This window comes from Capricornis sumatraensis, chromosome 15, assembly GCF_032405125.1.
Source record: "Capricornis sumatraensis isolate serow.1 chromosome 15, serow.2, whole genome shotgun sequence".
NCBI classification, from domain to species: Eukaryota; Metazoa; Chordata; class Mammalia; order Artiodactyla; family Bovidae; genus Capricornis; species Capricornis sumatraensis.
Window position 1 is genome coordinate 33,452,977 of NC_091083.1, and position 25,830 is coordinate 33,478,806.

At 37.7% G+C, this 25,830-nt stretch overlaps 1 protein-coding gene across 1 annotated transcript in view; it reads right to left on the minus strand.

Annotated features, from left to right (window-relative positions):
• MINDY3 (MINDY lysine 48 deubiquitinase 3) overlaps positions 1-25,830 on the minus strand; it is an 82,463-nt gene that overhangs the window by 32,271 nt on the left and 24,362 nt on the right. Inside the window, exons 7-10 of the mRNA XM_068987261.1 lie at positions 25,506-25,579; positions 24,564-24,643; positions 11,711-11,781; positions 6,529-6,609 (exon numbers count right to left, since the gene is read on the minus strand). Coding sequence (XP_068843362.1) covers positions 6,529-6,609; positions 11,711-11,781; positions 24,564-24,643; positions 25,506-25,579 — 306 coding nt within the window. The remainder of the gene's footprint in view (positions 1-6,528; positions 6,610-11,710; positions 11,782-24,563; positions 24,644-25,505; positions 25,580-25,830) is intronic.

The following is a 25,830-nucleotide window of genomic DNA, read 5'->3' on the forward strand; positions in this document are numbered from 1 at the left end:
CACAAAAGGTGATACGCTGTATGATTCATTTACATGAAATATCCAGTATAGGTAAACTCATCGTGACTGAAAGCAAACTGGTGGTTGCTAGGATTCCAGGCAGGAAGAATAGGGAGTAACTGCTAAGTAGATTTGGGGTTTTACTTCAGGGTAATGAATATGTTTTAGTACTAGATACAGGTGATGGCTACACAATATTGTGAAAAGTGCCAAATGCTACAAAAGTGTTCATTAAAAATGGTTAATTTTGTTACATGAATTTTACCTCAATTAAAAAATATCTATTTTGAAAATAAGTGGGAGAGAGACTTAATGAAAAGGGAGGAGGGACTGAGATTTTTATAAAGGGTCCCAGGGAAGGCCTCACTAAGAAACTAACACTTGAATCCTGATCTGAAGTATAGAGTTCCATAGCAAGGTCACAGGTGTGAGGCCTTGTACTAAGGCCACAGAGTCCCCCACCAAGGTCATCTCCCAGAACTGACTGAGCCCCATAGCAACCATTGCCATGAGTTCCCACATCCTTACCAGCCAGTTCCCTGACTCCGTATTAGGTAAAAATGTCCACTTGAGTCCTCACCCTATAGCACCCTAACCAATCACCTAATGCCACCCTTTCAGCAAGAATTTTGTCTTGAGGCTATAGAAACTGACTACTAATCCACGAAAGGGGTTGGCTTTCTCTTGAACAGGCCCACAGTTCTAAGTCAGCTCTCCCTGATCTGCCAGGTGGTCAGCCCGCTATGCTCACAGTGCCCTCATTATCTCAGCTCTTTGTTCTTAATAATAAAATCACTCCCTTCTGAAATGCTCTGTCTGGAGATTCTTTTCCAGCCTGCGCTCGGATTGCCATGCACGACATGAAGGTAGGGAGGAATCCTTGATACAGACGTCTGCTCAAGATCCTAAAGGCAAGAGCAGGGGTGGAGGGCTTGCTTCCCGTCGGGAGGTACAGGAAAAGCCACTGTGGCCAAGCAGGGCAGGAGGGGAGAGGAGCAAGAAACACGCTTACAGGGTGATGGGGAGTCTGATGAGCCGAGGAAGGGCCGAGGGGGGTCACTCTAAGGACACTGGCTTCTACTCTTAGTGCAAAGGGAGCCAGTGACATGAAGCGACTCCATGTAATGGGCTCATTCTATTGCTGAATTGAGAAGCTATTAGGCTCCATGAAGGGCCACAGCACGGTGGTCAGGAAGCTACTGCCACGACCTAGGGCAGGCATTCTCCAATCTGTCTTTCAGGAAGTTTCCGGTTTCTCTTCTGTCCTTCAAATGTCCTTTCCTCATGGCTTCCACAGTTTCATGGAATTCATCACAAATTCTCTTATGGTTCTTGGTTTTTTGAAATTTTCTTTTGATGCCTTCATTGTCCTACACTGTCTCTAATCTTGTGAGCTCCTTTTCCCTATTTGTTCTGATTTCTGTTCTTCACATTAACATTTCTCAAATGTCTCATGATCCTTGGTGGTCTTTTAATATGTGAGAGACTAAAAAGCACTGTCTGTGTGGGCAGGCCCTGTAAACCTCACTGTGGAGTTATTTTGGCTGGGCCGTTTCACTGCTATATCTTGACCTTGTCAATGTAGCCAAAGAAAAATAAATGGCCTTAATCATGAGTAGGTGCGTTCGACAAGCGCAAAGCTGTGGAGTTTTCTGAGGGTCTACGGTCTAATTAAAAACACACATCTCATTAGACTTCTCACTCCTCACCTATCTCAATCTATCACCAAGTTCTGTCAACTCAGGAATAAATCTCTCAAATTTATATACAATTGATCCTTGAACAATGCAGGGGTTGGGGACACGGACGCTCAGCACAGTCAAAAACTCACAGGAAACTTATAATTGGCCCTGTGTATTCACAGTTCCTCCGTATCTGTGGTTTTGTATCCACAGATTCAACCAACTGGAGATCCACCCAACCAGAAATTGTGTAGCATTTACTAATGAAAAAAAATATATGTAAAATCAGTTCAAACCCATGTTGTTCAAAGGTCAGCTGTACTTCTATCCATGTCAACAGTTGTTACCTTGGATCAAACTACCCTTTGCTCACCAGGAAGACTACAGGAGTCTTGTTTATCTAATCCCTAGGCTACCCTTCAATGTCTGCTTTCTACAGTTAGCCAGAGTGATTTTTTTCAAAATGTACTTTTAGTCCTGTTCCTTTCCTTCCTATCTCTCCCTCAAACTACTCCCAACGACGACTTTTAAACTCTCGTGGCTGCCCTTACTCTTAGAAGAGAGCTGCACAGGTTGTCTGCCTTTGCAGCTTCCTCCTGCCCCCACCTCCAAGTCTCAGGGCTCCCCTTCTTCTCTCAGCTGTTCACACCACAGTCCTTTCTTCTGCAGTAATTTGCTTGCTCCAACTATTTCCCTTGTAGGAACTGCTTTTTTCCCTCTCCCTGCAGCTTAATTTTACTGATGCCTCAGGGCTCATTTTCAACATCAATTTCTCAAGGAGACATCCCTAATCTTCCTCTAATCCACCTTTAGAGACCTGTGCTTTGTCAGCACCCATCACAGCTTTAATTTTTTAAGTGTGACTCTTTGATTAATGCCTCCTCCATGAGAATGCACACATCCACAACAGGCGCCTAATCTATTTTTTCCTCACCACTGTATTCACAGCACCTTGCATAATGCCAGGCGCATAGTAAATAAACCCTGTAAATATGTAAGAAATGGGTACATACATAAACGAAGAGAACTGCAACTATAATCACTTCCAGTGTATAAGTCACATGAGAAAGTCTATTGCTTTTCAAAGGCATTTTATTGTGTTGGCCAAAAAATTCATTTGGGTTTCCTGTAACAGCTTATGGAAAAGCCTAACGAACTTTCTGGCCAACCCAACATAATGCCAAATTATAGACTGCCTTTAAAATCATGACCTGAAAACATGCTTTTTAAATATTTCATCATAATCAGTACAAAGAAGTCAGCATACACAAAATACTTTTCCTGACAAACACACAAGTTTTGTAGAAAAAGGTATCAATATTCACTTTAAGTTTTGGGGGAGGGAGAGAGAGGGGAAATTGTGTTATTTCAGGTCAGGAACATACGAGTGGGTAAACCTACCAAAAACAAATAAAAAATAATAACAAAAATAAATTCACTGCCAAAATCACTTACTCAAATATATAAATATCCAAGAAAGTGTGACCAAATAACAGATCTTATTGTAATGTAAAAACCAACAAAGTTTACAATATTATCTAAATGGCAAACGCTACATGAATAAAATTTTGAAAAATTTAAATTTGAACCCAGTAAATATTATCAAGTATTATTAATACTGGACTTCCCTGGTGGCTCAGATGGTAAATAATCTACCTATGAGGCAGGAGACCTGGGTTCGTTCCATCCCTAGGTTGGGAAGATCCCCTGGAAGAGGGCATGGTAACCGACTCCAGTATTCTTGCCTGGAGAATCCCCATGGAGAGAGGAGCTGGTGGGCTGCAGTCCATGGGGTTGCAAGGAGTAGGACACGACAGAGACTGAGCACATTATTAATATCATTTACCATTTACATGTTCTTCCAGCTTTGTAACAGTTTATTTCAAAGGGAAAAATTATTTACATGTTTAAAGATACCATGTGCAAGCAATCCAAATTCAATTGCTCTAAAATTCACTGAAAAAGAAGTACCCATGCTTTTAAGAAGCTTCAGAGTGAGTCATGAAAAAACATTTTTAGAAGATATAAATGTCACTGGAACCTAAATGTGGAAAATCTGTGCAAAGGCTTTATTCATAAAACTAATGAATTCCCTATACGCTGATGGACAGGGAAGCCTGGAGTGCTGCAGTCCATGAGGTCGCAAAGAGTCGGACATGACTGAGCGACTAAACTACACAGAGGTTAAGTGTCAAAACAATTAGCACACAATTTAAGAGTTCTAAAAGAGAGATAAGGTATTTGAAATATACAAATTTCATAATTTATAACAGCAGAAGAACCTAAAATCTTAACATAAACTTCTATAATCACTTTAAATTTACGTGCACTTTCCTATTAGGATTATTAGTAGTTTTGAGGATGCGTATAAATGAAGACAGATTTAAAAACCTTGACTGGACTTCCCTGGTGGTGCAGTGGTTAAGAATCCACCTGCCAATGCAGGGGACATGGGTTGAATCCCTGATCCAGGAAGATCCCACATGCTGTGGGGCAACTAAGCCCATGCGCCTCAACTATTGAGCCTGTGCTCCATAACAAGAGAAGCCACTGCAATGAGAAGCTGGCGTACCCCAACGAAGGGTGACCCCAACTCATCCCAACTAGAAAAAGCCAACATGCAGCAATGAAGACCCAACGCAGCCAAACACAAACAAACATTTAAAAGTCTTGACTGATTTCCACAGTGTACACTGAGTGTGTTTTGAGGCCTACATGCAACTGGTGTTGCAAGGTCTCTGTTTTTTCTCTATGTATGTACCTCATGGCTCCAATTCAACTTTTCACTGCATGTGGCTGAGGTCTGTGGATAAGAAAATCAGTGAGAGTCCCTGCCCTACACAAGGCTCACTACTGACCAGGAATCAAGCGACAAAAGGCCTGAGAGGAACAATTGTGCATCTTGGGAACAACGAAGGGAGCTTCAGTGGGAACAATGAAGTAAACCAGGACAGGTAGGGGGCAGTGTGTATTTCACAGAAAGGTGTGTACTCCCACGACACTCTCGACATACCTATTATCAATGCTTGAAAACAGAATGTCTGCACTGTTACATAGCTCAACCGACACTGTTGCTTGTATTAATCTCCCATGAAATCTTTTCTGCTGTTTTGGCAACAAAATCATTTCTTAAATATCACTCATAAAATTTAAGATTTAAAACAGTTTTATCTTCAAGGTCCTACTGTAGGGCCTTGGTCCTACAGGAAACTCTGTAGGTCCATAGGAAACTCTGCTCAATGCTATGAGGCAGCCTGGATGGGAGGGGAGTTTGAGGGAGAATGGATACATGTATATATATGGCTGAGTCCCTTTGCTGCACCCCTGAAACTATCACAACATTGTTAATCAGCTATATACTCCAACACAAAATAAAAAGTTAAAATTAAAAAACACATTTTATCTGTCTTTTATATTTCATAGAATTTAATAGTTTTCCTAATGCTAAAGAACAGGGCTGTGATAAAAATAATTAATAATTGGCTTGATAACACATTTCTGTATGTGAACTGGAACTGATTTCCTTTTCTGGAAATTTATAGCACTTGACACTAAAATTAGTCAAATGATGAAATCTTCAGTCAGGGAATTAGGTGTTTAGTTTCTGCAGGTTACACTTGCTTTTAACTTCTTCCTCTCTACTTCAGGAGGGAAATGAACAGCAAAAGCTGTCAGATGAAATACAACAAATCAGTAAGGTCTGTACTTTTCAACTGTATTTATAGCTTTCCCTGTAAGGAAAGGTTAAGCCTGCATCTGCCACTAAACCCACTTGCTGGATGTTTGCCAGCACAATAAAAGTAAATACAGTAATAAATAATGAAATAGATCCACTAAAACTCGCACTGTCACTTTAGTCTTTAGTACAATTTATATAATTCATACTTCTTACAACAGACACAAATAAAGAACAGTAACAAGTACAAACTGAAAGAGCACGCTGAGTAATCAGCAAAGTGCAACAGGATTAAAAAACATCACAAACAGAATTATTTATTTTCTCCTTTTAGTCCAACATCTAGCACGTCTACACAGGCATACCAGAATAATGAAAAAGGCAATGATGATGATGATGATGACGATGACAGCTAAGATTTACTGGGCATTTAACATGTACTAGGTTCTGCTAAATGTTTTATATTTAAGCCTGACAACAATCCTAAGAACAAGATCCTATTACTAAACCCTATTTTAAAGACATGGGCGAAGAGGCTGAGCCATGTTAGGAAGTGGCAAGGCTGGGATGCTAACAACGGCTTCTGAATTCAAAGCTCTAAACCACTCAATTGTGGAAAGAGAAAGATTATAAAGCCTTTGATTTAGCAACAGTTTTCTGGGAGCAAACATTTTAAACATATTCAAATGTATTTAACCTAGTTCGATATTGTTATACTATATATACTAAAATTCCATTCTAAAAGAGCAACTGACTTCTAAATCATTGAACTATTAATAAATTTCAAAATATTTTCCTAGATGTTGTAACTAAAACTATTTTATATCACGTAAATTCAATTTTTATCCTCTAGAAAACAGTAACTCAAAACATTTAATTTCAATTATTTTCATCATAACACAGTGATTTCTAAAAAAAATCAGAAGTCAAACTTGTATAGTTGGTAAAGATAAAGAAATTATAACTAAATCATGACAGACTTGACTGAAATGACTCCAAAACTAGAGCAGGACAATCATGCAAGCAGTACGATCTTTAGTATCGCCTTTTTAGATTTTGAAACAATCCACTGAACTCTGTATAAAGATTCAAACTAAATATGGACGTAATATTACCTGTTTGTCTGATGTCAAACTTAACAACAACAACAAGAGATCTTGCAAAGCATACCTTGGCAAAAAAAACAGTGAGGTGAGTTTCACTGCCAACAATCCAAATAGGGAATTTTGGAGATTTCAAGTAAGAGCCAACCTAGAACAAAGGTAGTAAAACAAGAAAATAAAAATTTTATATTGCCTGTTAAGTATTTACCAGCAAATCCTTGAAGCATCACTAAAGTGCCTAATTCATATTTAAATGGAATAATGGATTACGCCAGATTGCCTTACCCATAAAGGTCAAATGCTAAATGTAAAAGTGAGTGTTATAAAGACTGTCAGGGCAAAGCTTATACTGCATCTTTCCACCAGTATAATAATAATACAGATTTAACACAGCAAAAAAGAAATTAGTGTAACCCTAAGAATCATTCTCATGTTTCACTGAAGATCCTAGATAAAATGGCCACTTCTAGAATTTCAGCTTGGTACTTCAAATTCTAAAACTATAAATCTGATGGTAATTACTTTATCAGGAAAATAATCATAAATTAACAAGTGAGTAGATACATGAATAAATAAGAGAAAAAGCCTTAAGAACATCTTGTCTTTAAAGAACCTAGAGCAATATAACAATCTCTCTAAAGCAAAATATATACTTCCATCTAGGAATATTAAAGAATCTTTCACTTGATTATGGCAGGAAGTAAACTCAAAGTTACACAATATTAATTCTAAAATATATTAAAAAGTTATACCTTATAGCCTGCCTTCAAGGTTACACACTTAACCTATAAAAACAACAGCACCGAAAATTTAAGGGTATCATTTTTGTGTGACAGAGAAAAAGCAAGCTTAAAATTCAACAGGTTAAAAACTGACTTGTGAAATCTGACCATGTTCACATCAGTCATTCACACTGTTAGATGGACAAGGACTCTTAAAAAACAAGTAATCTTACCAATAACATTTGCTGAGTTTTCTTTTCTCACGAAGACCTTCACCCATGCCCCAACCCCCACTGGAGCTGGGAAATCCCAAGTGGCTACTTGCAACAGTCAGTCAGGGTCAACTATTCATCACTAGGCAGCCAAAAGCCTCGCTATGATGTCCTGCTTTCAACCACCTTTGAAATTTATTGTGATCATTAGGAGGGCAGTGGGATAGTAAAACTATCTTTTGACCTGTGATGGGAGACATGAGCTGGATGTGCTAATCGCAATGACCAACCAGGAGAGGAGGAAGGGTGATCTGAGGACAACAGAGAAGATAACAGCAAAAGGGCAAAGGAGAAGACAAAGCTTAGCAGAGATTCAGAATTGAGGGATTTTAGAGGTTTTCGGCCAAGTCCTTCCATTCTACATAAGGAAACCGGAAGATACACAGGATCAGTGCCTGGTCTGAATTCAACAGCTAATTAGTAGAGAGTCAGAATTAAAACTCATGTTTTCTGACACATAATGTGGCAGCTCTCCATTACATCATGCTGCCTCTTGTGATGGAAAGTTTAGACATCGTTTAATTCCTCTTCTAGAAAAAGTGTGCATGTATCCGTGTGTAGGCATGTGTGTGTGTTTAGTTAAGGTAGAAGTAAAAAAATGAGGATAAAAGCATATACAGTGGGATCAAAGGGTAAATAAGTGCTGAACTCATGCAGTGTTTTGTAATAATAAAAATAAATAAATCGAAAGGCCATAAATAGTGCACCCACTTTGGAAAACAGTTTGCCAGTTCCTCCAAAACTTATGTAGATACCACATGATCAAGTAATTTCATTCCTGGGTACACACCCAAGAGAAATAGAACCATGTCCACAAAACACTAATGTTCACAGTAGTATTATACATTATGTTAATATTATATATTAATGTTTATAGCAGTATTATTCATAAGAGTCAAAAATCAGAAACAATTTAAATGTCCATCAACTACTAAAGAGAAAAACAAAATTGATATAAATTGATAAATCATACAAAAGAATATTATTTGGTCATAAAAAAGAAGTACTAATACACAGGAATGAACAATGGAAACATTATGCTAAGCGAAAGAAGAAGCCAGACACGAAAGGCCACATACTGTACGATTCCATTTAGATGAACTATCCAGAAGAGGCAAAGCTTCAGACACAAAAAGGCGCCAGGGGCTGGCAAGGAATGAGGAAGTGACAGCTAAAGGGTGTAGAGGATCTTCTTGGAGTGAGGAAATGTATTGAAAGCAGATAGTGGTCATGATGGCAGAGGCTTGTGAATACACCAAAAACCCCACGGAATTATATACTTTAAAATGGTGAATTTTACAGCATTGGAGTTCTATATTTTTTTTTTTTAAAGTGCACACCCCAAAGCATTCAGAGTCAACCTTTCATCTCAGTACAGTCTGATAGACACATGCACACATGGAGATAGGGAGAGAGAAAGAGAGCCAGAGAGCCCATGAGAGAGACTGTTTCCTTTGTCTTAATGAATGCATATGATAAACGTAATATGAAATTGATCATTTTAACTCTAAAGGGCAATTTGCTACACTATCAAAGAAAAGGAAAATGTTTAGACTCACAAAATCCATTAACAACACAATTATTTCCTTACTGCTGTTTCTCTAAATGTTTGATAAAAAGTATATAATTCCAAGTATATATATATTTTCAGAAGGACAGCTATAATTATATACAGATGAGCACCAGTGTAAGAGTTTTATCTTTCTTCCTTTTTAAATACTTGTCTTCACTTAGTTTCGAGGTCCTCACTAGGGGCTGGTCAGCTTCCTTTAAAACAGGCAGCTGATAAAGTCCAAACCTCCCTGATACGTCTCCCACCCTCCAGGCCACCATGCATAGCCCTAATTGCTCTGAAGCCCGGTACCAGACAACAAGGGACAACTCCCAAGCCCAGAGCCCACTGAATCTATTCAAACCAGCCAGCCCACAGCCGGGCCAGGCATGGGTTGCACAGCCCCCCAGCCAACTCCACCCCAGTTCCCATAGGAAGCTGCCCCTCAGGGCTGCAGCCTACTGGTGCCTTGTCCACAGGTCTCCTTCTCTTCCTGTCTTGGAGCTTTCTCTTGTTTAGAGCTGTAAGTAACAAAAACGTTCTGCCTTTCATCTATCTGAGCATCTGTGTGCTGTATCCTACCATAAGAAATATCTTTTAAACCCTAGAAAACACCACAATTACTGCTACAACACTAGACGGGTAATACTAGGGTAGTACTAAGGCAGTAATACTGGGGTAACAGGAGAATATACAGCAGCTAATGACTTCCCACTATGATCGTAGGCAGAAAACAAACATTCCTCTGTTCTACCTAACAGTTAAAGAAAAGCAAACGCACGTATTTAGAAGAGCTCACCATTCTGGTGAAACTGTCTGCTCATTCATCCAACAAATGTTTACTGAGCATCTAATATGTACCCAGAAAGACAATGTGACTGCTTTCATAGAGTTAATATTCCATCAAGGACAACAGAAAAATTCAAGATTAAAAAAAAAGAAGATAACTAAGCCAACAAAAAAAGGTCATTACAAAGTGATTATTCCTACAAAATAATGTGAAAAAAAGTCAGTGGGAAATGGTCCAGGAAAAGGCCTTTGAGGTACCTTCTGAGTTAGGGCTTGAAGGAGAGAGGAGTGATCCATTCAGCTGCAGTATTCCAGGCAGAAATGAAAGAAGTATAAAGATTCATCAGGTACGGGCTTGTTGTCTGTTGTTTAGTAGCTAAGTCATGACTGACTCTTTGCAATCCCACGGAGGGATCCCACCTAGGTCCCTCTGTCCATGGGATTTCCCAGCAAGAAAACTGGAGTGGGTTGCCATTTCCTTCTCCAGGGGATCTTCCCAACCCAGGGAAGTAAGGGCTTGGCATGTATGAAGAACTGACAGGAGACAGTGTGGCTGGAGGACAGAGAATCCAGACCATCAGGGCCTTAAGGCCACAGGGTGAAGATTTCAGAACATTATCACCTTCACTCTCTATCTTCCTGCAAAACACACTCCAGGCACGTTTTAGAAAACAGCTTCACTGAAATATCTTTGACATACAAAAACTAAATATATTTAAGGTAGACAACTTGATGTTTTGATACATGTATATACTATAAAAAGATCACCACAATCAAGCTAATTAACACCCATTAACTCTAGTCACCATTTTTTTATGTGCATACACAGTCAACACTTTTAGGAATAGGAATGGTTGTTTGTGGGTGTGTTGGGGAGGAGACACAGCTTTATTCCCTGGTTGCTAGACTGCCTCAGAATAGCTTTAGCTTGTGTAATTAAAGTCACTAAAAATGTAAGAGTCACTACTGTTTGACAGCACAATTACTATTAATGAGTAAAGGCGGGATGAAATCATCTGATCATCATGCCCATGCCATCCCTGTGCAAGTGCTGTCACGAAAGACGAATGCTGTCTGGTAAAAAAGCAAGGAAACAGAGGAAGGAGAGGAAGGGAGGGGAGGGAGGATGAGGAAGGGGAGGCAGACAGGCAGGCAAGGACTGTTACTGTTACTAAAAATAATCACCACCATTCGAACCACTGCTATGAAACCACCATTCTAAACTGGAAAAGAAGAGGAGATCTACTTCTTTTTCCAAAATCAGAACATTTTATTAAATGCAAATCATTAATGATTTAAACTCCATTTAAAACTATTTGGAATATCCATAGTAATTTCAGATTATGCAGGAAAAGTGATGAGATACATATCAACAAATGAGAGCTTCATGGCAGCTCCTAATCCTAGCACATGTGTTAAGAGTTTAATGCTGTGAAATGCTTAGGTCTTTCTTCTTTCAGTGTGAAATCATTTTTCAGATGAAATAGACAAAAGTTGGAATTTCAGGCATTTAACAAATTGTTTTACTATGCCTGACAAAATACTTATTACCAGTTGTTTCAGTGAACCATACTGTTAGTATGGAAGATCAAATAGGATATTCTCTCCCCTCAGTTTATAAAAAACTTTATTTATATTCAATAATGGATATCTGTTTTCATAAATTATTTCAAAGTGGGTTCTGCCTCTGACCCTCAAAAGGAATGAGCCTAAAAAAATAGGAAACTCAGCATGATTGGCCAGCTTAACTCTATCCTTGATAAGCCTGTCAGTTCAGAAAGGGTGATGAAAAAGGAATTGAGAGTATACACTATCAGCAGTAAAGTAAAATATGCTGTCATAGGAGAAAAACGCTCTCTGTAACAGGGGACAAGAGAATAAAAATCATTCAAAGTACCTTAAAAATCAACTTACCTTACAGTATCTTAAAGCTTCCATGAGGGTTAAGAATCCTACAGCAGCTTGTTCATGTATACCAAGAAGTTCTGCAACAAAAAAGTCAGCAATGCATTAGCATACAGATCTGAAAAGCACTTCAATATAAATACATATGTACACATACATATATATATTCTAAACCAAAACGTTTACTTTCACCCAAAATTGTACTTTAAAAGCCTAGCATATATTTACTGTTAAGAGATCACATCAAGTCATCATGATAGTCCTGTTCATTACAAAATATCATTACATTAGGTAACAGAGCCTTTACATGTACATTAAATGCATTTATAAAACTTTATATTCAATGTTAACTTTTGATAGACATTTGATATCATCCCTTTCTCCTCTAAATAAACACAAGCAGCAGCTTAAGACTGGGGAAATGATGAAGAACAGAACACAGTACCTGGTTTACAAAGCCTAGTGTTAGTCAGTCGTGTCTGACTTTTTGCAACCTGATGGGCTGTAGTCCACCAGGCTCCTCTGTCCATGGGATTCTCCAGGCAAGAATACTGGACTGGGTAGCCATTCCCTTCTCCAGGGGATCTTCCAAGCCAGGGATCGAACCCAGGTCTCCTGCATTGCAGGCAGATTCTTTACCCACTGAGCTACAAGGGAAACCCTTAAAAAGGCTAAGAGCTTACCAAAGGAGACAGATGAGAAAACCTGTGCTCTTTATTTAGATGAACACACACACCTTACAGTGGTGTTAAGGGCATCTGTTTACTGTGTTAGGGTAGGTGCATGCAAGTGTTAACATCTGAGTTGAATCCTGAAGCATACGCAGGAATTTTCCAGGCCAAGAAGAGGATAAGAAGAAAATTTAAAGAGAAGAAATGGCAAAGAAGTATGAAAAATCAATGTATTCAAGGGGTGAAAAATTTGTCAAAGCTTCCTTAAAGGTTTCTAGCCTGGGGAACCTGATAAATGGTGACTGACTGAGAGAGAAAATAAAGAATTAGGTTCTAAAGTGGTATGAAGAGAGAGCATGAGTTTAGTTTTAGACAAGTCGAACTGAGTGACCTTGAGGACTTCTAGAGAGAGATGGGTACATTACTAAAATTAAGGTTCACGAACACAGAAAAAGAGGTCAGAACTGGATGCAAAGCTTTAGGGAATCACCAACATGATCATGGAAATGGATAAGAAAGAGCAAAAAAAGCAAAGAAAATGAAAAGACAGACTATTCCACATCAGAAATGTAACTGTAATGGTAATAAAGTCTTTTCATAGACTACAGCTTTCAGCTAACGTACGTTAAGTATCAGGATAATTGTAATTTGGGTAACAGTAATTTGTAATTTTTTTTTTTGCATTTCTTTTCCATGGGGATGGTCTTGATCCCTGTCTTCTGCACAATGTCACGAACCTCATTCCATAGTTCATCAGGCACTCTATCTATCAGATCTAGGCCCTTAAATCTATTTCTCACTTCCACTGTATAATCATAAGGGATTTGATTTAGGTCATGCCTGAATGGTCTAGCGGTTTTGGCATCCGGTCCCATCACTTCATGGGAAATAGATGGGGAAACAGTGGAAACAGTGTCAGACTTTATTTTGGGGGGCTCCAAAATCACTGCAGATGGTGACTGCAGCCATGAAATTATAAGACGCTTATTCCTTGGAAAAAAGTTATGACCAACCTAGATAGCATATTCAAAAGCAGACACATTACTTTGCCGACTAAGGTCCGTCTAGTCAAGGCTATGGTTTTCCCAGTGGTCATGTATGGATGTGAGAGTTGGACTGTGAAGAAGGCTGAGCGCCGAAGAATTGATGCTTCTGAACTGTGGTGTTGGAGAAGACTCTTGAGAGTCCCTTGGACTGCAAGGAGATCCAACCAGTCCATTCTGAAGGACATCAGCCCTGGGATTTCTTCGGAAGGACTGATGCTTAAAGCTGAAACTCCAGTACTTTGGCCACCTCATGAGAAGAGTTGACTCATTGGAAAAGTCTTTGATGCAGGGAGGGATTGGGGGCAGGAGGAGAAGGGGATGACAGAGGATGAGATGGCTGGATGGCATCACTGACTTGATGGACGTGAGTCTGAGTGAACTCCGGGAGTTGGTGATGAACAGGGAGGCCTGGTGTGCTGCGACTCATGGAGTCGCAAAGAGTCGGACATGACTGAGCAACCGAACTGAACTGAATTTGTAACAGTAATTTGGGACCATACATATTTCTAAAAAGAATCTTTTTTCTAGTTAAAAATTATATCCACTATAAACACAACATATATATAAAATTCTACATCCTTTTTACTATTTGGTTATGTATCGTCCATTTTCCTGTAGGATATCATGTTTTTATCAATTAATGAAATAATATCAACTTATTTGCTTTGTTGTAAATATTTGACTATGTATCCTTAAGCACAATATCTAGATGGTGTAAACCAAGAGTTGGTTGTTTAAGCTTTAATTTTTGTAAATTCAAAATTAATAGAAGACATGTATACACATAGTTTGTATTTTTCACTAGCTTCTTACAGGCACAGAAGAGACATAGCTACAGTTTCCAAGTTTTGCTTAGAATTCTCAGGGATGTCTAAGTTCCTTTTAGACTTATTTCTCTGTCTTAATTTTTAACAAACCAAAAAACAGTGATTATTTTCTTATAAACCAAGTAAGCAAAAGCTTTTTTGGATCCTCAATAATGTTTAATAGTGTAAAGGTCATGAGACCAAGAAATCTGAAAATCATTGGCATAGCATTCAGATCAAAAAGAGAAAGTGAGGGTGAGCAACCCAGACAGGAAGAGATGGTACCCCACAGCCTTTCAAATTTTTTCTTCCTCTTCATTCTTAAAATTAAGGAATACTAAATATTCTCTGCTGCTAAGTCGCTTCAGTCATGTCCGACTCTGTGCGACCCCACTGATGGCAGCCCACCAGGCTCCGCCATCCCTGGAATTCTCCAGGCAAGAACACTGGAGTGGGCTGCCATTTCCTTCTCCAATGCATGAAAGTGAAAAGTGAAAGTGAAGTCGTTCAGTCATGTCCGACTCTTCACGACCCCATGGACTGCAGCCTACCAGGCTCCCCGTCCATGGGATTTTCCAGGCAAGAGTACTGGAGTGGGTTGCCATTGCCTTCTCTGCTAAATATTCTCAAGTTCAAATAATACATCTTGATGAAAGTGAAAGAGGAGAGTGAAAAAGTTGGCTTAAAGCTCAACATTCAAAAAACAAAGATCATGGCATCCGGTCCCATCACTTCATGGGAAATAGATGGGGAAACAGTGGAAACAGTGTCAGACTTTATTTTGGGGGGCTCCAAAATCACTGCAGATGGTGACTGCAGCCATGAAATTAAAAGACGCTTATTCCTTGGAAAAAAGTTATGACCAACCTAGATAGCATATTCAAAAGCAGACACATTACTTTGCCGACTAAGGTCCGTCTAGTCAAGGCTATGGTTTTTCCTGTGGTCATGTATGGATGTGAGAGTTGGACTGTGAAGAAGGCTGAGTGCCGAAGAATTGATGCTTCTGAACTGTGGTGTTGGAGAAGACTCTTGAGAGTCCCTTGGACTGCAAGGAGATTCAACCAGTCCATTCTGAAGGACATCAGCCCTGGGATTTCTTTGGAAGGACTGATGCTAAAGCTGAAACTCCAGTACTTTGGCCACCTCATGCGAAGAGTTGACTCACTGGAAAAGACTCTGATGCTGGGAGGGATTGGGGGCATGAGGAGAAGGGGACGACAGAGGATGAGATGGCTGGATGGCATCACGGACTCGATGGACGTGAGTCTGAGTGAACTCCGGGAGTTGGTGATGGACAGGGAGGCCTGGCGTGCTGCGATTCATGGGGTCGCAAAGAGTCGGACACGACTGAGCGACTGAACTGAACTGAACTGAAGAAAGTTTCACATTTTAATTTCTAAAATCACTTACCACCACCTAGTGTTATGACTTGATTACTACATCACCTATTTCCTTACAGATGTCTGGAATACTATAATATCATGCTACTAAATACACCAAATCAGCTTTCAAAACTCTTGAATAATGAATTATTCAGATGCAGTCAGTAATCACATGTTTAGCCATGTTGTTTGAATGGTAATATTTTTAAAATGTATCACTCCTATGTACTTAAAATTTTTATCTTATTTTGATAGCTAAAGTGCATCATTAATAATATTTATTATTGTACCATGTTATAACTACAGTGAAGACATACTATTCTCACATATTAAAATTTAAAGAATTTAGTTCCACTAACTACACTTTTCTCACTGAGTCTCCAAGAAATCTGTTTAAGTTTGCAGAAAAATCTAATAATTCTGTCATTATATTTCAGAACTTTATTCTTGTTTTTAGCCTAGCAATTAAGACTAACCATGATTAAGTGTCTATCCACCTTTGTGTTCAGTCAGTCAGACTGTATCAAAGTGTAGAGTTTCATATATTCACGAGTTTGCTTCTCTATACCCTTTTCTGCTCCCAACTATCACTTCTCACTACTGTCAGGGTGTCTATAGAAGTCCTTGTTAGGCCTTTCAAACTTGATATTGACTTGGAAAGCACATACCTGCACTATATTTATTTAACAAACACCCTGAGGGCCAAGTATTGAAAAGAATAATGTTAAGCACAGTGTGGGAATACAAAGGCATCACCTGGAGTATGAAGACAGAAGAACCTCTCTGCAAACTATGTATCTGATGAGGGGTTAACACCTAAAACTATAAGAAATTCTGAAAACTCACTGTTTAAAAAAAAAAAGTAACTCCCCAAACCAAACAAAATGCTTAACAAAAAAATCTGGGCTAAAGACTTAAGACATTTCTCTAAAGAATACATACAAATGGCCAACAGTATATGAAAAGATGCTGAAGATCAACATCCCCAATCATCAGAGAGGAGTAAATCAAAACCACAATGTTAGGATAACCATTCTCAAAAAACAGAAAAGATTATAAATAAGTGTTGTGGAGGATGTGTAGAATCCTTGTTCACTGTTGGTGGGAATCTAACATGAAAAACAGGATGCAGTTTCCCCCCTAAAATTAAAAATAGAACCACTGTATGATCCATCAGTTCCACCTCTGTGTATTTAATTGAAAAGAGTGAAGTGAGCATCTCAAAGAGATATCCACATTCCCATGTTCACTGCTGCACTGTTCACAACAGCTGAGAAACAGACAACCTAAATGTCTAGCAACGAATGAATGAAGCAAGCGTGCAACATCCATACAAAGGATTACCATTCAGGCTTACAAAAGAAGGAAATCTTATCGTATGTGCATATACATGAACCTTGAGGACCTTAGGCTAACTGACATATGCCAGTCATAGAAGGAGAAACACTGCATGATTCCACTGAGATGAGGTATCTAAAACAAACTCAGAGAAGCGGAAAGTAGAATGGTGGTTGATAGGAGGTAGAGAAGGAGGAAATGGGGAGAGGCTATTCTACAGATAGAGTTTCAGTTTCAGTTCTATAACACAAGTAAGATTTGCTGTACAATCTCATACCTATAATTAATACCATACTCTAAAACTTCATTGCAGGGGTAGATCTCATGTTAAACATTCTTACTACAATTTAAAAAACTCAATTCCCACCCCCCCCCCCACCCCCACAACAACAATGTAGAATGTGGTTAAGTATGATGGAGGCAAAATGCTCAGAGACCAGACAGATGACCAGCAGTTGTGGGACTCCGGGGACTCCTGGAGACAGCACAAGCAGTGGCAGCTGAAGGACTGGCCAAGCAGAGATGGCAGGGATAGAGGTCTTCAGGCACAAGGAGCAGCATGCACGGAGAAATGAAGGTAAGTAGCAGGATTCTGTTCAAGCATGGATAAGTTCACGATGGCTGAAAATATAAGCTGGGGTGAAATTATGTAAGGTCGCTAAGTAAAGAATCTACACACAATGGAATATTACTCAGCCAGAGAAATGAATGAAACTGTACCATTTACAGAGACGTGGATGGAACCAGAGACTGTCATACAGAGTGAAGTCAGTCAGAAAAAGAAAAACATCATATAGTAATGCATATATGTGGAACCTAGAAAAATGGTACACCTGTGTCTTTTCTGAAAGCACAGTGAGAGACACAGAAGTAGAGAACAAACTTATGGTTACCACGGGGGGAAGGAGGGTGGGATGAACTGAGAGATTGGGATAGACATATACACTACTATGCATAAAATAGATAACTAATTTAATGAGAACCTACTGTATAGCACAGGGAATTCTGCTTGATGCTCTGTGGTGATCTAAATGAGAAGGAAATCTAAAAAACAGGGGATACATGTATATGTATGGCTGATTATGATATAGCAGAAACTAACATCACTGTAAAGCAACTATACTCCAATGAAAATTTAAAAAAGAATCTGTTGTTTAAAAATGGAGGGGGGAGGGCTTTTTTAATAAGAATGCTAGAATACCTAAAATTTTAAAAAATACAAAAAAAAGCTTGATTCGTCTCATTTACAGGTAAAGGTACATGCACTTTGAGCCATGAACTTTGTGAAATCTATTTTTAAGTGAAGAGCTTTATAAAAACCCACTAACTGGTTATTATATTCCTGAGGAGTCAGGTTGCTATGGAGTTGGCATCAAGCCAGAGTTGCCAATTTCAGCCAATAAGAACACAATATGCCCAGTTATATTTGAATTTCAGATACAAAATAAAAATTTTCAGTATAAGTATATTCCAAATACTAAACAAAACATACTTCCGCTAAAAAGGATTGCTTATTTGAAATTCAGATTTAACTGGGAGCTCTGCATTTTATCTAGCAACGTGTGTGTGTGTGTGTGTGTGTGTGTCTGTGTGTCTCTGTGTGTCCCTCAGTAGTGTCCAACTCTTGCAACCCCATGGACTGTAGCCTGCCAGACATCTCTGGAAATTCTCCAGGCACGAATACTGGAGTGGCTTGCCCCTTCTCCAGGGGATCTTACCGACCCAGGGATCGAATCTAGGTCTTCTGCATTGCAAGCAGATTTTTTACCATCTGAGCCACTAGGGAAGTTAGAATTGGGATATTAGGTAATCCTTTGGGGAAAAGTAAAAAGGTAGATCCCTATCTCATACCACTCATGAATAAATAAAATCCAGATGGGTTAACCGGATAAACATTAAAAAGAAATAAAGCCTACCAAAGCATTTTAAGAAAATACTAGGCAGTGCTAGCTTTAACCTTGGGGTGGGAAAAACACAGAACGTATACAAAGAAAAAAATGTAAACAAAAGAAGCAAAACCCAGAAGCCCTAAAAGAAGAGATCAAATGATTTAATTTCATCAAAAATGAAAGCTTTGGTATATAAAAGATAGCAGTGGCAAAGTTAAAGAAGACAGAAATGGCTGAGAGAAAGTACCTACAACACAGATTTAATACATAAATTAAAAATTTATGAAGTACCCCTAGAAATTATAGGTAAAATAACCTCTCCTTCTAAAATGCCAAAAGACAGACAATTAGCAGAAGAAAACACTAAAAGTTGGCAAACATATGAAAAGATGATTAGGTGCAGGTTCAATAGGAATCAGAGAAATGTGAATCAAAATAGGCTACCAAGTGTCAATAAACTGATGACAAAAATACTAAAGAGTGAAAGTTCTGAGTGCTGGTTAGGATGTAGAAAAACAGGAACCACACACTGCAAGCATAAGTTTATACTTCTCCAGTCGGTAAAGCAAATTTCCAAAGGTAATTTGGCATATGAACGTTTAACAGGTATTCCTCAAAAGGTTAAATAAACAGTTATCATATGACCCAGATTTTCACTCCTGGGTAGATGCTAAAGAAAAATAAAAACATCTTCTCACTAACATTTGTACATAAATGTTACTAACCACATCACTCATCACAGCCAAGTGGAAACAAAGCAAATGTCCATCAACTGATGAATGAAAAAAGAAAATGAGAAAATGTGCTATAAGCTATACAATGAAATAGTTTTCAGTAAAATGGAGTGAAGTGCTCTTTCATGCTAAAATATGGATGAACCTTGAAAATACTACACTAAGTGAAATAAACTGGTACAGAAGTTTATATATTACATGATTCTATTAAATGTCCAGAATAGGCAAATAAACAGAGATAGAAAGCAGATTAATGGTGGCTGAAGGGAAGTGACTACTTACGGGTTTAAGGGTTCTTTTGGAGATGATACAGATGTTTTGAATCTGATATGGTGATGGCTGCACAACTCAAAAACATATTAAAAACCAATGACCTATACATTTTAAATGGCAGATGTGTAAATTATGTGAATTATATCTCAATAAATCTATTAGTTAAAAAAAAGAAAAAGAACAGAAGCCTAACTGTAACCTTTATTGGTTGGATCCACTCTAATAAATAATTCTATGTAAACTTCATCTCAGCTCTTAATTCTGATTGCACATTTACACATTCCTTCCATAATTCATCTTTATACTCCTTCTTAAAGCAGTGGATGTAAACTCTTTCTCCTTTACATGCCTCTAACTTTGTCCATTCATTGTCAGTGGACAAATTCAAACTCTCAAGTTATCCCAATTTAAATATTTGATACCTCAAAATGCCTTTTTCTTTTCTCAATACATTCTTTCTTCTTGTTTTAGAAGAACTGTGTATCTTTCCAACGTCACTGTTACTATCAACTCCATTTACTATCTCTTCTATTAAAAGCAGTTTTCCTCCTAACAGATAATTTAGGAGACTTCTATCCCTTAAAACAAAACTGGTGTATACCATCCCTTGGTCTTATGACCAGGCAACGAACTCCTCTCTTTCCACCCTTTCACCAGCAAAATGTCCTTGCCTACATTCCTAAAATATTTATTCCTTATGCTGTGGATTCTCTCTCAGTTGCTCTTTTAAGGGAAAGCCTTCATTAACTGCTAAATTCATAGCCTATTTTTAGTCCTCATTCTCCTTCATTGAGAGATTCAGCATGGCTCATTCACTTAACTCTGTATCACACACACACACAAAAATCTTTGGATAAAATTCTCAATCTCTGCTTCTCTCTATAAATGAGGCAAAAAATTACCTCTTAGGGCTATTGTGAAATTAAATAAAATGAAATTCTTCTGTATCATCTTATGTATTTATTTTCACACTGAAAACTCTGTTAAGCGTGGTTTAATAGGCTATCATGATGATTAAGTATGCTGGTTGTAAGAGAACCAGACAACTGTGGTTTAAACTCCAGCTCTGTTTGCATGAAATAAGATACTTAATTTGGTGCCTTAGTTTCCTTTATTCTATGACCTTCAAAGAGTAGTTTTAAGAAAAGAAGTGTGTAAAATGGGAGAAAAGAAAGAGAATCATTAAATATTAAGAACAGAGGTTGGCATTGCTAAGATGATGCTTGTCACTGCTGGATAATGGGCTTTTTGTTGTTATTATTATTTATTTTTATTTATTTATTTACTTGGCTGTGCCAGGTCTTAGTTGCGGCACACAGGATCAGCATTCTTAATAAGTGTCAACAGTTTTTAATGGCCCTTTAAAGAAAATGAAATACCTGAGGACAAGAATTGTTCTCTGGACCCAAACAGTGCCTTAAAGCTGACTTCCTATAAAGTTTCTTGCACATATTCATTCATTCAATAAACTTCATTTGAAAACCTATTGGTTATTTGTACCTTACTCTTATCCGTCTAATTCACAGCTGAGTTCTACAGATTCTACTTTCCCAGAGGCTCTTTCACAGAGGCAGGGGTCCAGCAGGAGAACATGCTATGGTGGACTGAGCACAGGCCTGGGCTGTGGTCAGAAGCCATGGACGCCGCCTGCTGTTGGACGTGGGGTGAATTACAAATGACCTAAGCCTCAGTTTTCTTAACTATAAATTGAGGTTGAGAAGATATACATCCAAAACATATTGCCTGGCACAAAGTACATAATCCTAGCAGCTCTCTTTCTCTTCCTTTGCCAAACCTATTTCATCTTGTTACTTCCCACCCATTGACTAGTTTGTGACCTGTCATTCTGTCCCATTCCTATGCATACAAGCTGACAGGTTCAAGTTCTTTTGTCTTATGTTACTGCTCTGCTTAAATGCCTTCAATGACTCTCTTCCTAACGCTTGACAACTAAGGTTTAAACTTCTCCGTATCAAGATCCTCTGGTTTCTTACTCATCTTTATGATCTTTTCTGTCTTCTTCACAGTCAATGCTTTTATCTCCTCAAATCTGGCTGTACATTCTAATGATGTACAGGTAATTTTTAAATTATCATGTCCAGAGCCCACTACCTAGAAATTCTAATTTGTTTATTCGTTCTCAGCTGGGGCCTGAGCACTGACTTACTCTTAAGCTTCCTAAGTGACAACGCATAGTCGGGATTAAGATACACTGCTCTAATGAGACTGGTCTGTCTCCCTGTCTCTAGACACAAACCTGTTATTTTTCCCTCTCTCTCCTTCCATGTGGCCTCATTAAAATGGCCACTCCTACTTAATGGCTCCCCACTCGTCCAAAGGCAAACAGAGTAGGAAAGGTTTCCTCCTTTCCTTGAACTTCTATCATACTTTACTTAAACTTGTGTTCATTTTGCCTTGAATTATAATTATCTGTGTGCATGTTCTTGTTTTCCTCTTTTGAGGGAAGGCCAAGTATTCCCATGGGCTGGTTGAGGCATTTTAGAAATTTAATCTTAATCTTCATAATCTAACATTTCTTTAAGGATGGTATTACCTCCCTGAGTTATAAATAAGCAAACTGCAGACAAGAGAAGTAAAGCAGCTTGCCTAAAGATTTGCAAAACTAGTAATTCTTTAATTATAATTTTTCTTTGTATAATACATATATCAGAATTTTCCCCCCATGTTGTCAGACAGAAAAATATCCAATAAATGCCGGATGAATGTATGGATTTTCATTTTAATTTTGGTGAATGAAAACAGATTCAACCTTAAGTCACCATTCATAACAATTAAGGGAGAATGCAAGAAATATACCATGTCTATTTTCTTTTCCAAGATAATATTTTAAAGTCATTGCTTAGTTTTGATATTTAAACTATACTTAAAAAAAAAACTGGGCTTCCCTAGTGGCTCAGACGGTAAAGCATCTGTCTGCAATGCAGGAGACCCAGGTTCGATCCCTGGGTTGGGACGATCCCCTGGAAAATGAAATGGCAGCCGATTCCAGTATTCTTGCCTGGAAAATCCCATGGATCACGGAGCCTGGTAGGCTACCATCAATGGGGTCACAAAGAGTCAGACACGACTGAGCGACTTCAGTTCAAAACAAAAAACACTGCAAGACAATAGCTTTGAAAGCTAGTATTTCAAGAAACAGAAAAGGATGAATTAGTACATATCAACTACTGGATAGCTGACCAATATTCTGTAAATACTGGGTTGGCCAAAAAGTTTTTCATAAGATGTAATGGAAAAACCCAAATGAACTTTTTGGCCAACCCATATATAGCATGAAGAAAAGCCTATGAAGACTTGAGAATCTGACCTGCCTTTGACTAGCAGGGTTGAATACTTTCAGCTCTCAATCAGAATGAGGGCTCAAGAACAGGATGGGCTCAATTACAAAAATATAAAGCAAGTTCACCTCACTGCTTTTTTTGTCAGTGCATTTTACTGTTTGAACTTTGACCTTTACCAGAAATCACCTAAACTAGGTTCTCATTTTCACCTCATCACTGAGATAATTTTGTATACATTAGCTAATGTAGGATGGAAGGGTACCTCTTAGATTTCTTAAATAGTTAAGGTTGGATGGTGTTAAGGTACTTTTCAATTTTGAAATTCATTCATTTTTACTGATTTTTCCCCCTAATATTGTATTCTTTTATGTTTCTATTAACTCCATGTATTTCTAAAATTTGAGAAAATTTAAATTTAAGATCAAGATTCGTTCATTTAAATGGGAGCAGAAAGCAGTAATTATTATTTTCTCAGTCATAATATTTGCTTCTGTCATTTGTTGACAGTTTTATTCAATTTTAGGAGAAAAATTAAACTTCCCTGTGAACTATAGGAGTCATGATGATTTCTGTTCTATATTACACACTTCAAGTATTACATACTTGAGAGTCTGACATGCCTTTAACTAGCAGGATTGAATATGTGGTAGTTATTCAATGTATGTTGAAAGAACAAATAAATGAATTCAAACTGACCAAGTAACAATAAGCTACAGGGAATCTTTCAGAGCTGTATATCAGCTCTCCTTAACTAGATGGATTGGCCAAAGGTGTCTGACTTCAACGTTCCTGGCAACATATGAAGGTATATGAAAGAAATAATTGAGACCAGAGTTGGAGGTGATGGTGGTTTAAAATTCTCAGACAACCTTAAATTTACCCAGCATTTTAAAGGAAATTACAAACCTTAAAAGTAATACAGGGAAAAAAACCACTAGACTCTTAAAGTAAATACTCCAAATCACAATGCTCATAATTTTTCAGTTTTAAGCAAAATTCAATAGTGTTCTCGACTTACAGACAGATATCACTGGATATGTACAAACTTTAACTATATATACATTTTAACTTTACATATATACAAAACATTTTAACTTTACATATATACAAAGACCTATTACTTTTTCTAAGCAAGTTAGTCCTATAATCCTAATTTTATATTAGAGAAAGCTAAAGGTTTAAGTAACTTGACTCAAGTCATATACTTGGGATTTGAACTCAAGTTTGTCAGCCTCCAAAGTCTATGCTCTTCATGTTATAGTGCTGTGAAAACTGTAAAGGATTCCTCTATACTAAAGCATTTATCTTAACCTCTAAGTAACACAAGGCCATTAAACAGATGAATTAACAATCAACTGTATTTTAGTGGAATATTCATCATAAACAAAATAAACACAACAAAGAATAAATACACTTACTCATTCCTGAGCATTCTCTATCACCATCCCATACATTAGAAACAGCGTGTCCTGTCAGCAGGAGGTTAATTAAACTTTGGCTATTAATAAAGATTAAAAAGTAATTAAAGTATGACTATACTAATTTTCAAAAAAAAATTATTCTTCTGACAAAGCATAAAATCATGACTTTTTACATTAAATTATGTTGTTTAAAAAATAGAAAAGCCTTACAGTTCTCATTTTATACACAACCTTGCTAAATGTATCACTTCCTGTGTCACCACAATGGTGCTTGTTGTTCTATATAATCATATCAATTTAACTTTATTCAAGACATCATATTTAAATAGATTAAAAAATGATACTTAGACTGCTAATTTATTTACAATCACCTTAAAAATACATATATAATTTTTATTATTTTGAGTTTGATGCAAGACATGTGAATTTAACATCTGGGGCAGAAAGATCTAAAGGAAATATGTTTTGGAGTGAGTTAACAATCAGTCACTGTGTCATCAATTTTTTGCATAAAAAGCTTGAGAGGCAGGGTTTTCTCTGAGAAAAATAAAGAAAAAAAAAAATTTCCCCCAAACAGGGAAAACATTCACAAATACACACGGGTATACTTATTTCTAAGTTAAAGTGAGCAAATTTCATCTATTAGAAAATTTCATGAATGCACTATCAAGCAAACTTTGTTAAAATATTCCCACTGTCATCCTGAAAGAAACTATTTGCTACAATAAACCCAGTGCATACATAGATCTAAAGTGAAAGTTAATAACTTCATACCTAAAAGCAATGTATAAAGCTTAAGACTGCTCATACTCAGAGACTTTAAGCTGTAAGTACCGACAAACAAAATTATCTGACTCAGCAGTGTTTTATCTTATGTGCATATTATCAGTCCTAAAACCTAAAGTCCATATGAGGAAATAATAGATTTTAGTCAATTACCTGCCATGTCCATACACAGGATCTATCAAAGGCTCACTCGAATCTTCAATTTCATTTTTTATGTTTTCAATGCCCTAAAGAAAACAAGAATTCATTGGCTTATTTTTAAAAAAACTAAAAATGAAAATTACGGTAGTTTAAAAACTAACCAGTTTATACTATGAATTAATAAAACACCATTATATAAGTAACTTTTCTCCCAAAGAATTACCCAGATTTGAAGTGGGGGGGTGCGTTTGAAATGAAAATGGTGAGAAGCAGTTAATTCTTAGAATCTTTTCTTCTGTGTACTTGAATCAGAACAGGTAACAGATCCAATGTGGGT